General features: G+C 36.5%; 1 protein-coding gene across 1 annotated transcript in view; it reads left to right on the plus strand.

Annotated features, from left to right (window-relative positions):
- The window catches only part of LOC145693291 (alpha-tocopherol transfer protein-like), a 63,960-nt gene that overhangs the window by 42,578 nt on the left and 7,596 nt on the right, over nt 1-13,786 (plus strand). Inside the window, exons 5-6 of the mRNA XM_081769143.1 lie at nt 4,581-4,774; nt 7,892-8,002. Coding sequence (XP_081625269.1) covers nt 4,581-4,774; nt 7,892-8,002 — 305 coding nt within the window. The remainder of the gene's footprint in view (nt 1-4,580; nt 4,775-7,891; nt 8,003-13,786) is intronic.

Below are 13,786 nucleotides of genomic sequence, written 5' to 3' on the forward strand. Positions count from 1 at the left end.
ATTTGGCCCCGTCAGCTGCGGTCACTAACCACAAAGCTGGGCGTGTTCATTCGAAAGCCTTTCCCTGCATCACAAGGAATAATCTTAGGCTACCTATGAGTTTGTAGCCAAAAATTATGGCTACTCGTTTTTGAACTGTTGAGTGGAATACTAAAAGACGACTACATCTTATTAAATCACTGATGTGTCAGACCAATGCTCATCAGAAGGTAAAGGAATGCTTTATATGCTCTTAGATAGAGGGGCTTAATTCAATAGTTGGTCAATGTATTGGTTAATCAGACCTATCAATGTCCTTAAAGGATTTTTCCTTTCAGTGGCCTTTAAAGAGTTTGAGAGTATAGCAACTGTATTACGGTGTCGTAGTTTGCCTGTGTAAATGAAGACTATAAATAGTTATAAATTCTTTTAAAAATCTAAATGCAAAAAAGAATTACAAATTCTAGTTCTAGAATTATTTTATTTAGATTCGAAAAATACATTCATACCGTATTTACTCGCGTAATTCAGAACTAACATTTCTGAATCTAAAAGTAGGTGCGTAATTTATGCGAGAAAACTATTTTACACAGGTTGAACACTGATGAGCGACTGTTGCGGGTAACGGCCAGATGGTATTAATCACAGTTCATTCTTCCCAGGTTAACTCATTCTTGGCCTAATATTCACGAATTCCAAGAATCTTTCAAACAAAATTGTACTAACATTTTACCGGGACTGAAAATTCTTTCTCGAGAACTTCAAAATTTAGCTAAAATTTTATTTTTATCACAGTTTCGTTTAAAAATTCAGATGCGTGAATTACGCGAGGCGCCCTCCCCAAAAATGTTATACAACAGCTGCTTATTATGTTGATTATGTAAGTGAATGTACAGTCAAATGAAAGAGAAACTTTTTATTGATAAACAGTAAAATCAAGTAAGAAACAATAACAATAGATTGAATAAGTGAAATTAACTAACGTTTTTCTCGATACATGGGAAGAGTTTGTCAGCACTATTTATTAGTTTTCATACAAATCTAAAAGTTAATACTGTTATTTTGCTAATCTAGATCGTATAGAATAAATATAACTATTTATTACGATCAATTTATTATTGTGTATGAGATACCATAGCCAAAATTACATTCAAAAACGCTTGTTTTATGCACTTGGAGAAACGGTCCCAGTCGATGATGACGGATCTGTATTATAGTGATACCAGCGGATACACAGAATTGTTAATCTTGCCACTGACGTACCTATTAAACATTAATCAGCACAGTTGTAAGTATCGTAAAGTTGATAGAAGATACTTGAAAACAGAGAAATTTTACTGCCGTTCAAAATTATACCATTTGACGATATATCGACTCGTATGCAACAAAAATAAATGTGTAAGTGAGACTCGAATAAGATATATGTGTAAAACGTTTTAGTTATTTAGTTATTTTTTTAAAATATTAATTTTAGTTTATTAGAGAAAAATATTTCTCGGTGTTTAACATCATTATGAATTATTAATAAGTCTAATTTTATTTAGAAAGAGTTTGGATTATAGACATTATTAAAATGCTTTATTTGAGGATGCCAGGGCCTAAAATTCAACGAAATCACAGCTCCACACTGGTAAAAATTTTATATAGTATAGAAAAACTATTTTAGTCAGTATTTATTTTTCTGTCCAGTACATCATGTTACCTGCGACCAAAAAATATTATTATTATTATTATTATTATTATTATTATTATTATTATTATTATTATTATTATTATTATTATTATTATTATTATTATTATTATGTAGGAAAATTTTGGCATCTAGAGCAAACAAAAAAGGCACATTAGGATACATATTTAATTGTATTGTATTAAACAATAAAATACAGGAAACAAACCGGTAAGAAAAATAGTCACACTGGAAGGAAAAAGTAACTTTTTCTTACATAAGAATTTCACCGTCATTTTTCCGGGATCATCACACTGCCTCAGTCTGTTTTCTGCCGAGGCAAATACACCGTTATACCTGGGCTGTTCCTTTGACTTCCTACCAACTTCAAAACGCCTTTCCTTTCTGGCCAGCCATTTCATAACAGCAGGGGTAGGGCTAAAATCTTCCAATGAACCCTTATTTATATTAACGTGCAGGTAATGTTTCACAGTAGTGGGAGCCAAAGAGAGTCTGTTATCTGTTTTCAATATGTCGTAGTCACTTATAAGTCTTTCAACATCGGAAGAAGATGGTTTCGAAGCAACAACTCAGGCTAGACTTGTTGACAGAGCATGAAATGACTGATTTCCAGATTTTCATGAGAAGGCTTTTAGCATCCAGTCCTTTCAACATACTGCACGATGATGCCTCTCTATATTGCATTGCGAACTGCAAAAGATCTGTATCAGGACAAATAATTTTGTGGCATTCTCTTAGGGCATCATCAGTTACATCCTCTTGCAAAACACGCAAAGGCTCCAAAGCAAGAATACTGTCTTCATACATCAAACGTAGACTAATAAAGTTAATTATGGAATCCAGGACTTTGTAGCATACTACGGTAAAATATCTTTTCTCCCTTACATATTTGTTATGGGATTTATTGCGACGTGTGTTACGATGATGTTGAATACCATGTAATGAGTACTGTATTTCTCCGTTGACGTTCTCTTGCATACGTTCGTTTAAAAACGTTTCTTGCTACTCGCCTAACAGAGGTTTCTCTTTCATACTCTCCAATTGTGCTACAGTTCTATATTTATTTGTTATTATGTCCAAAAGAAACATTTCATCACCTTCAAACTTATGCTGGCAGTTCTTGAAAACATATAGAGCGTCTGTCAAAAGACACAGAAGATGAAGGCGATCTACTTCTATCCATTTACGCAGATTACCATTGGCTTCATTACATCCATGGCTTTCCGTTTGCAATTAAAGGCAGCTTGGATACCAATATTTTAGGAGAGCAGTGAGCATACTGAATGAAAATTCTGTCCACCTGACGTCAAAATATTCTGGGTAGTGCAAAACTTCTAAGTTATTTTCTGAAACTACCACCGTTAAACTTTTTGTTCGCTGCTCTGAAGAGTGATAGAAAGCACACAGTCCAGATGCTGCTTGTATGACAGATGAAACTTCTTGGGCATTCTTGGTGACATCTTTCCATGCTAAATTAATGAAATGGGCAGCACATCAAATTGCGGATGCGATGCGGATACGCATCAAATTGCGTTAATATGTAAAATGAATAGAAATACTCCGAGTTGGTGAAGTACTTCTCCACTGACAAAACCATGTACTCTTTTACCCAACATGCCCAACTTGGCACAAATTTTCTGCGTTATAGGCTACTGCCTACTGTACCTGTTCATACTGCTGACTGTGAGCGCGATTTCTTAAAACCGGGTAATATTTAGTCGGTAATGGGAAACTAAGAAATTCCTGGAGAGATCCCTGTATAATTTTACTGAGGCTTTGAATTCCAATGTTCCATATAAAAATAAATAGAACTAACGTTCAACGCCCAACAACATGGAAAATTGAATACCCTAGGCTGCTTGTACGCACAAAGTACCGGTAAATCAACTAGATGAGAACCATGTTTCAGGTGTCGTGTCTGCAGGCACAAAGACGGATTAAAGGAACATTGGCTTACCTTTTGTTTCTTTATTTCCTTCCTCTGTTCCATGTTCGTTAATATTTCTAAAGTAAGAAATTTCTTTACCAAAGACAACAATGCAACATCGTCATCAAACAGTGAACACTAATCTATAGAAGAAAGAATTAACCCGGGCCGGCTAGCGAGAATTTTTCCCCATGAAACTTACAAACGGATAATATTTTCTGGGTTATGATTGGTTGTTAAGACTCTACCTTGCTTCGGCTAAATTTTTGGCGGTTATTGGTATATGTTATCTCTGGTAGTACATATTCCTATAACGGATTCAAAGGATCGTGTAATTTTTATCTACAAAATAACACATTTCGTTATATCGGTAAAGTGCAATGTCCTATTGAAACAACAGATAAACGTGTAGTTAGTTGCATATTTTAATACTACATGAATGTAACCAAAGACGTTTGACAACGAAATATAGTTCAAAAGTTCATTTTCTCAAAATTGGCACTGGATTCCCTGCCATCTAGGAGACACCTATAGGTATTAACTCTGGATTAATGTCATATACTGGCAGTTATATGGAATTGAGTAATCCATTGCATAATGAATGTATTGGCTCAGTAAGACTTAGTTTGACACACTAAACGCGCTTAAATGCATAATCCGAGAAAACTAAGGTATTCACATTAATACCACTCCACACTTTAAGAATTATAGTTCCACACTCCTTTCCTACAGTTCCACAAAGTGTGGAGTACTCCACTCAATTTTAGGCCCTGGAGGATGCTGAAGTACTTATATATATATATATATATATATATATATATATATATATATATATATATATATATATATATATATATATGTCAAATCTTCTGTTAGAAAGAATATGTGACAGTCAGACAGTGACACGACACGGGATAATTATACTCTGCTTCTGCTCATTATAACAAATTGATTTCTCGCTTAACAAAAATATTTTTGTTGTAGGTATATTAGATCCCAGCAAAGTAAGCTGCGAAGACCTAATTCAAACAGGATACACTGTTTTGGAATATTTAGTCCAAGATCAAAGATCGCAAATTACTGGTGTTGTTTTCATAAACGACTGTGAAAACATCGGTTGGCACCATACTAAATTTTTTACACCCACTGTGATACAAACAATTCTCTCTCTTTTAAAGGTATGTTTTCTATATATTTACTAACTAACCAACTAACTCTATAACCTATAGTGCCCGGACGTCCAATGCCGTATTCACAATAGCTTACTATTGGCATCTGTCCTAAGCTAATTAGATTCAGATTCATATATTATGAAGAACAAATTTATTTATTAAATAAGATGGATCGGCGGCTAGGTCTCCCTTGGTATTATTTGTCAATTAAGTTTTATGAGTCTTATGGGGAAAATACGACACTTTTGAATCGGCATGCTACCATCATGCAAAAATTTCCATTTGTACTGAAAATGTCACAAATAAGGCAGCTACGCGATGATGCCCACTTATGCTTGAACGACTATCGCTTGTGACAACATTTTCATTAAGATGTTAAAAAGTCCATTCTGTTGTTAAAGATAATGAATGCTGAAAGTCAATTGAGTTAGTATAAATCTTAAACAGTGTCACAGTTAGTATAAATCTTATCTTTAAATATGGCGGCTGTCATTTACAAAATTAAGATTCTTTTCGTTTTATTAGAGGAACTTGATCAAGAGCGAACCTCAGCTTTAGTTTTCAATAAATTTTTGATTTGATATGATAAACTTTTCAAATTTATTGCGGAACATTTCACAAACATTTAGCATTAGCATTGTAGTGTTTTTGCAAGCACTAACTTTACTTCCAACATGATGCTGTAAATGCAATATATTGAGTGACATCGAGTACTGAATGATGAATAACGTGTTTAAAAGCTACCCTCTTAGTCTTGGAATCGACCATTTCACTAGAATTATCAGATACAATCCAAGCAAACATACGGACGAAGTAAGGACGGAGGTACCAACACATTGTCTTCATAGATATCAATAGCTTCTGGTGGCCACAATAATTCTGAGTAAACTTGTAATTGAAGTCATTATAATTGCTTTAATGGGATCATTAGTAGAAATATGAATACCAAACAATAATTCACAGTGGGAGACAGATTTGTAAGTTGGTTTTCAGAAAGCTATTTCATGCCTTGATATTGTTCTTCAGACGAGTACTGTGAACATCAAAGGACTCAACACCTTCATTTTGCAACAAATTATAAAATGCACCATGACTACCGAAAATTTCAGTATTTCATTGTTTCGAATAACTTTATCTTCTAATAGTTTTGAAAGCATGCTGTGTTTCTTGGGTATCTAATATTTTCTGGTCTTCTGTCTGCTGCTGTTGACTCACTTGCTTGAGTGACATTTTGTAAACATCGTGGTATATAACTTCTGCAGCAAATAAATTAAGTCCAATATTGCCAAGTATTGACCTGATGTGCATTATCTTTCTATTGTGTTTTTGGATTCACACTTCTCTGATGAAATCATTCGCTGCAATGCTCTTGCTCTTGGAGTCTGTAGCTTCCACCTTTCTTTAGATTCTTTATTGTCTTGTTAATAAGTTCTACACTTGGACCTGTCAATTGTTGGGCATGATGATCTTGTTTGAATTAGTGAACATGTGACGAATGTCAAGGTTTTGGTACTTCCACAACGTTGTGGATGCCGTATCTTATTTACCTAACCCCGATAGCTTTGTACCTCTATGTGTAATTTAATTGCCATATAGTGATAACACTAAGACTGGTACCGGACAATTGGATTGTTAGATGCCTAATTTGGATTGATGATGAAATTTGTACATTTAGGACTGACCTTCATTTCTCTAGCTTCCACAGCAGATCATTGTGTGGTATACTCTTTAAAAGCTTCTAATCCTGTATCACTGGTTAGAGTAAATACTTCCTCTTAGTATTCATTGCAGATAATACAGCACTTTGTGCTATTATATCAAGGTTTTTCTATTCTTGATTAGGCCAACTCGGCATAATCGTTCATTTTCAACCTCCAGCATGGGAAACAACAAGAAAATAAACAATGAAACACTGAGGAATACTCACAGAAGAGATGAGAGGATACACATAAAAGTAAATATAGCTATAAAAGCCTTCAATGACACTTTTACGAGCATTATATAAAACAGTATCTATTGTTTGGAGGGGGTTTGGTGGTTCAATGGTGCAGCACTTACTTCTGGTGTGTGGGGCCCCTGGATCGATCTCTCGCCAAGTAAGTTTGTGGTGAACAACATCGTGCCCGTGGGTTTTCTCGGGGTACTCCCGTTTCTTTCCACAATCTCATTCCACAAATTATTTCATTATCATTCACTTGGCTTAATTGTCCGTCTCCCGTAGCCCAAAAAGCATAATCGTGGGACGTTAAACTGAATTATTTCAAAAATATCTATTATTACATAGCTAGGAATAACGTATATTGTATTTATTTACCAAAAAAGTTATCACTGATGCATTGTCAGTGACGGGCAGTTTTATAAAAGTGACTACGTAAAATTTGTAAATTACTTCTACAGATACAAAACGACATTCGATATTGTGTAATTGCTACTTACAATGACTCTGTGGTGATCTTGTTTTTCAAGACAACTGTCAAACATATTTTCATACGAAAATAATTTACGTCATTGAAAATTACTGTTCTTAAGTTTTTCGTCAACGAGTTTTTTTGATCTGTATCTCAATATAAATCTTATTCTCTTCTAAGTGACTATAGGTATTAGAATCGAAGCAATTTCATTTATTCCAAAATTATTGTTATGAAAGATTTTACTAAAGAAATTCTATATTTCGCAAATTTTAATCCAAATCAAAGAGTGATTATATTCGTTATTTTTCAATTGATTAGAACGAAAACACTCAACTTTTGATCACTATTACAACTCGATACTCGAAAATCTTATTTTTTCGCATAAAGGTAAATTTTGGTGATTTTTGTCATTTTTTCAAGCTTTAGGCCGTTTACGCGAACTGAAGATACAAAGTGTGATTCTTTCCATTATTTTTCATTGATTAGCGTGCGAATAGGCAACTTTTGAGCTCTATTAGAATTCGATACTCGAAAATTTGATTTTTTCGCTCCGCCCTAATATATATATAGGCCTACCTGCATAAGCAGAACTTTAAAATACTGTCTAATTCACGAAAAAAAGTGTCGCAAAAATTATGTATTGGAATGTGTCAAATAATTATTATGTATTGTCTGAAATAATGTACTATTCTATTTTGTTTTATATTTTCAGGATAGTTTCCCACTTCGTTATAAGGGACTTCATGTAGTTAGAGAGCCATCTTTTGTAAATCCCTTTTTTAAAATAGTACGACCATTACTGCCACAAAAGCTTAAAGAAAGGGTAAGAATATTAGTTTTTTTTCTCTCTCTCTCATTAGTTTACACCACCAAAATTTCGTAAGTTCTAAAACACATTGTGAACAGGAAACTTAGCACACTGAAACCCAAACCCAAACTAGATTCGGACGACGTGAAAACCGCGCGCCTCATTCCCGAGTACACCCTAATTTGAATATATATTAGGAAAGTTTTGAAAAACCTATTTTCAGAATATAATAAAGTTTTTATCTGTAGTCATTACAATCAAGCCGAAAATTAGTTAAAATATGCCTAACACCCTGGATTTCAAGATCCAACGAGTGAACAAACATCTGGATCTGAAAGTTTAAAGTAAATTACACACAAATCAAATAATTAATTCTGAAATCTTGACACAGTAATATGTAAGAAGGTTGTGATTTATGAGATTATATGTGTATTCCTAGTAACAGTCAAGTGCTGCTAACAAAAATTTAGTTGATTAAATTAATTGTATCTGCTGTTTTCCCATCATAAGGCTGCTGTAGAAGCGAACAAAAATTCAACAATAAATATCCAAAATTTTGATTTATGCAATCCAAGCGTCAGTTTGAAGGAAAGAAAAAGTCCAAAAGATCCGTGTTGAAACTGCTGTGCATGTGATACAGGAACTCAAGTAATACTTCCCACAGTCTGTGTTGACAATCACACTCTACCACGGATTACATATCATGGACATACGTGATTGGGTGGCACGTGCGAAACCGTTAATAAGGGACCAAAATTCTTTAGCGCGACACCAATATAATGCTGCCACGGACATGCAATATGAACCACTGATGATTGAAAACGTGTGATATGATCCGATGAGTCATCATTCATCTTTACTTCAAGCCACGGGCTATCTATTGAAATCCATTACTATTCTACATTAACGCATGAACGTCTTTATTTTACGTATCTCACCTTTGCAATAGCGTCTTGAATATTTTGTGTCCACAACCTCTCCGAAATAACACTAAATATTTTCTGGTTTCGATCTTGAATCTTTTCTTTCGTGAATTCCCTAATAAAGCTTCACTTCACTATCATACCACTGACATGAAATGGTATTATTTGGCAAAGAAATAACTTAGCTATATGCTTTATCCGTACAATAAATTAAATCGTCACAAAGGCAATAAAGAGATAAGCACACAAAGATATATGGGCAAATACATTTAGTCCGACTTGGCAAGCATCAATCTGATTCGACACGACTTACAAGGGAACCTTCCGAAAATGATAGTTGCAGTGAAAGATGTGGCCTATGCCAATTGAAAGAGCTGTAACAGAGATGAGCATTCCCAAAAAATTAGCTGCCCATAGCAATAGGTTCAAGAAATATAAGGGGTGGAAGTTTGGGAAACAGCAAAGTTGGACAAGGGAGAAAAGTGCAAATACCGCCAAAAAGGGGGGCACGGCAAAATACAATGCTGACAAGTGATGTATAGAAAGAGACTTGCCACAATAGGGAACAAATGAATGCCACCAGTGGGGTTAACCGTGTTGCCAACTGCAATGAAAAGTATATGTTTTGCAAAGAACACTATATGAAGTGAGTGCAATATTCAGTGTCAACCTGGCATGTAGAACATAAGATATGGCCGCGCTGTGCATATTAGAATGAACAAAACAAGAAGCATCGACTATGCAGGAAACCGACGTCCCTAGAGTCGAAAAGAAAAACGAGTTCCAAAGTTGGTAACATTGGCCATGAACATCCAGACAAGTCTAATATAGTTAGGCCACTCGCTTCACAAAAAGAAAATTCCGGCAACAGGCATCACTCGGAATGCATCAATGCTAGAGTGATTGAGGCAATGTCAAGTCGGGGAACATGAAATGGTTGGGTTGAGCCAAAAACCGATAATAGAAGTAGTGAGCATTATGTCATGGTTGGGTCGTATGTGGGAATATACAGGGTGTCCCACCAAACTTTGTGACCTGGAAGATTTGCGAAACGAACAAAAATGTGACGGATCCAGTTGTGCAGGAATGTATCAATGTCAGGGGGTGATAAAAGTCTGTGAGAGGCAAGTGCCCCCAGAATCCCCATAATAGGGCCCCAGGAGCCAACTTCAAACTTTCAAATGGCAACAGGGACCGAGTGGTAACTCTCTTGATATATCATGGAATGTGCAACAACACCTATAGGAAACATTTGTTATATGAAACATGTTTTTCAAAATAGCCGATACAAATATATGTTGTGTCTTAACATGACATCGAACATTGTGATCTCAAATTGCTGGGAAGCGAAAAGAAATGTTGCAAATCCAGTTGCACAGGAATGTACTCATGTCGAGGGCCAAGAAAACTTTGTAAGAAGCAAGTCCCCCAGGGCCCCCATTATAAGGCTCGAGGGGTCAACCGCAACATTTCAAATGGGAACAGGGGGCGGATGATATTTCTCTGGATAGATACAACACCGCCTATAAGAAACATTTGTTTTATGAAGCACGGGTTTCAAAATGGCCGCCAAAAATGCGCGTTGTTCTTGTCACCGAGCAGATATTTTTGGCGGTCATTTTGAAATCCCATATAGTAAATATTTCTGATATGCGTTGTGGCATATTCCAAGATTTATCGAAAGAAATATAACTCGACCGATGGTGCTATTTGAAATTTTGAAGTTTGCCCCTGGGACCCTATGATAGGGACTTGGGGGCACTTGCGTCTCAAAGAAGTTTGTCGCCCGCTGACATGGGTACATTCCTGCACAACTGGATGTGTCACATTTTTTTCGCTTTAAAAGTATTTCAGTCGCAGAGTTAGGTGGGACACTCTGGATATATCTTATAGGCGGTGATAGTACTGCAGACAGCAACACACAGTAGATCAAGCCTTTGATTATGTTTGCTTTCTACAGGTGTGGATATGTGATAGAAAGACCGAAGGTTCCGACACCTCTAGAGTACTGTTTCGAGACATTCACAGGCGATCATTGTACCATGTGTGACGGATTGGCAATATTCCGCTGTGCTCACTGCAAATGTATCTTCGGTTTGGACCATTGTCTCATCGAACAATTGCACGTACAATGTGGACGAGCATGTACAAATGATGCGGAGGCTAATGCCTGTTGCCGAAATTTTCTTTGTGTGAAGCGAGTGGCCTAACTATATTAGAATTGTCTGGATTTTCATGGCCAGTGCTGCCAACTTTGGAACTCGTTTTTTTTCGACTTTTTTCGACGTCGGTTTCCTGCATAGTTGGTGCTTCTTGTTTTGTTCATTCTAATATGCACAGCTCGTGATCAAATGTGGCGCATTATGGCCAACTCCGCCTTTCCCGTATTTTTCATACTTCTGTTTTTTCTATTCTCTTTTGTTAGATTGTACCACTGATTATACACTCATATCTTATGTTCTACATGACAGATTGACACTGAATATTGCACTCACTTCATATAGTGCTCTTTGCAAAACATGTACTTTTCATCGCAACTGGCAACACTGTTAACCCCACTGGTGGCCTTCATTTGTTCCCTATTGTGGCAAGTCTCTTTCTATACATCACTTGCCAGCATTGTATTTTGCCGTGTCCCCCTTTTTTGCGGAATTTGCACTTTCCCCCTTTTGTCCAACTTTGCTGTTTCCCGAACTTCCACCCCTTATATTTCTTGAACCTATTGCTATGGGCAGCTAATTTTTTGGGAATGACCATCTCTGTTACAGCTCTTTCAATTAGAATAGGGCACATCTTTCACTGCAACTATCATTTTCGGAAGGTTCCCTTGTTAGCTTCTGTTGATTTTATACTGATGAAAGTGTGTGCAGCCTTGTGTCAACCGGACAGGGTTCTTAGAGTGAAAGAACTTCAGATAGGACTGAGTTAGCCACAAATAATTCAAGGTTACAGTTCTTGTAACGCATATGCGTATTTTGTGCATAAGTCACGCTTTTTATATCCTACATAATAATAACTTACATAAAACCGGTCGAATCCGTCAAACACGACGTACATGTTGAAAAAAAGGGAGGACGACAATTTTAAAGCTGGGTTTATGAAGTTTAGTATGCGTAGTGGAATGCACTAATATTCTGTGCTTACAACAGAGTAGATTCGTCCGAGCGGAGTTGCGTATGTGCGGGCAGCAATAAGGTAAAATGGATTCCGTAATACAAAATCCTGCCAAATGTGAAATGAGATTTGTCATGTGATTTCTAAACGCGAAAGAACAGAATGCAGCATTAACATCCACCGGAAATTGTGTGATATTTATGAACCGACAGTAATGAGTAAAGGGAAGGTCAGGCAATGCTGCAAAAAGTTTCAGGAAGGGCGTTCATATGTTCATGACAATCAGAGTAGTAGAAGTCCTAATATTCAGACTGAAGATCTGGTAGAGCCAACAGCGCCGACTTTTCAAAATTTATGTGGGTGCATATCAATTTATGTGGGACGTATTAGCCTATATGTTTTCAGGGAAATCTCGGTATTTGATTTATTTATTTTTAGTTAAAAACTTTTATGAACACTGTCATAATGGGCTGTACTGTACAAAGTAAAATATACAGGTACTATATGGATAAGTTGGGGCTGCCCTAGCTCAGTCGGTAACACAGCTGACTTAAACGCAAGAGAAACGGGTTCAAATCTGGGCCCAAACTAAATATCTAGTCGGCGCGCATGGGTAGAGTGTGTTCCGAAGAAAGTGCGATCCAATCGCAGGCTCACAATAACAGAACTTACCAAAATGTTTCCAGAAGTGTCTGAGAGAAAACAGAACATCGAATTGTGGCTGAGAAGCTGGGTTATTACAAACTGTGTGGGAAGTGAATGCAATCAAGTCGCAGACGCTCACAAAGAGCAAAGGATAACAACTGCGCGTGACTTTTTGGCCTGCTGGGGGAGGGATAAGATGACTTTTCTCTCACATGTTGGCGGGAGGTTAAACCTGGATATCGTACACCATTGAGGAGTGGAACCAGCAGTAAATGCAATGGTGGCACTCTGGTTTCCCTAAAGCAAAGAAATTCAAACATCAGTTTACAAAATCATGGCAAACGTGTTTTGGGACAAAAAGGGAATTCTTGTGGATTTCTTGCAACCAGGAAGAATAGTTACACCAAACGTGTATTGCCAAACATTGTACTTATATAATCTGTAATGTGCCATCCAAAATCGGCGGAGAGGAACGCTACATTCTGGAATTCTTTTGATCCATGGCAACGCTTGCTTCACACATCTGCTCGTACTGTTGAGATAATTCAACAATTTCAATGGGAAGTAAACAATTATCTTCCTTAGAGCTCCGACCTTGCCTCAGTGACTTTTTTATCTAAAAATGTGGCTTGTATCGAGGTGTTTTAACGACAATAAAGTGCTCAAGACATCAGTTCAGGACTAGCTACACACTCGGGTAGCAGATTTATACAGAGACAGTAACCGGAAGCTTGTGCCATGCTACCAGAAATGTCTGGAGGTTCATGGTAACTACGTCGAAAAATAGTCAATGTATGCGCTTGTATGTCAGTCACAATAAGTTTATTCTCATATCATTTTCTTGTTATTTAAAAAATACCGGCTTTATTGACATGCACCTCGTAATTGAGGTTGAAATGATCTTAAATGTTTTCGTAATTAGGAGACTCGATTCGTAAACTCACCCAAACGAGATTTTCTTTACGAAAAGAAGGTATACGCTATTGTTTGTGAAAATTATAAAACGAAGAAGAAATGAAAGGATTACATCGAAATTAACCAAATTTGTAAGACAGTTTCATATAAGAACGACTATTATTTTCTCTTGATGGTGCATACCTAGACTCGGCATATTTCA

Source organism: Thermobia domestica, chromosome 8 (assembly GCF_964235325.1).
Source record: "Thermobia domestica chromosome 8, izTheDome1.hap1.1, whole genome shotgun sequence".
Classification (NCBI taxonomy): domain Eukaryota; kingdom Metazoa; phylum Arthropoda; class Insecta; order Zygentoma; family Lepismatidae; genus Thermobia; species Thermobia domestica.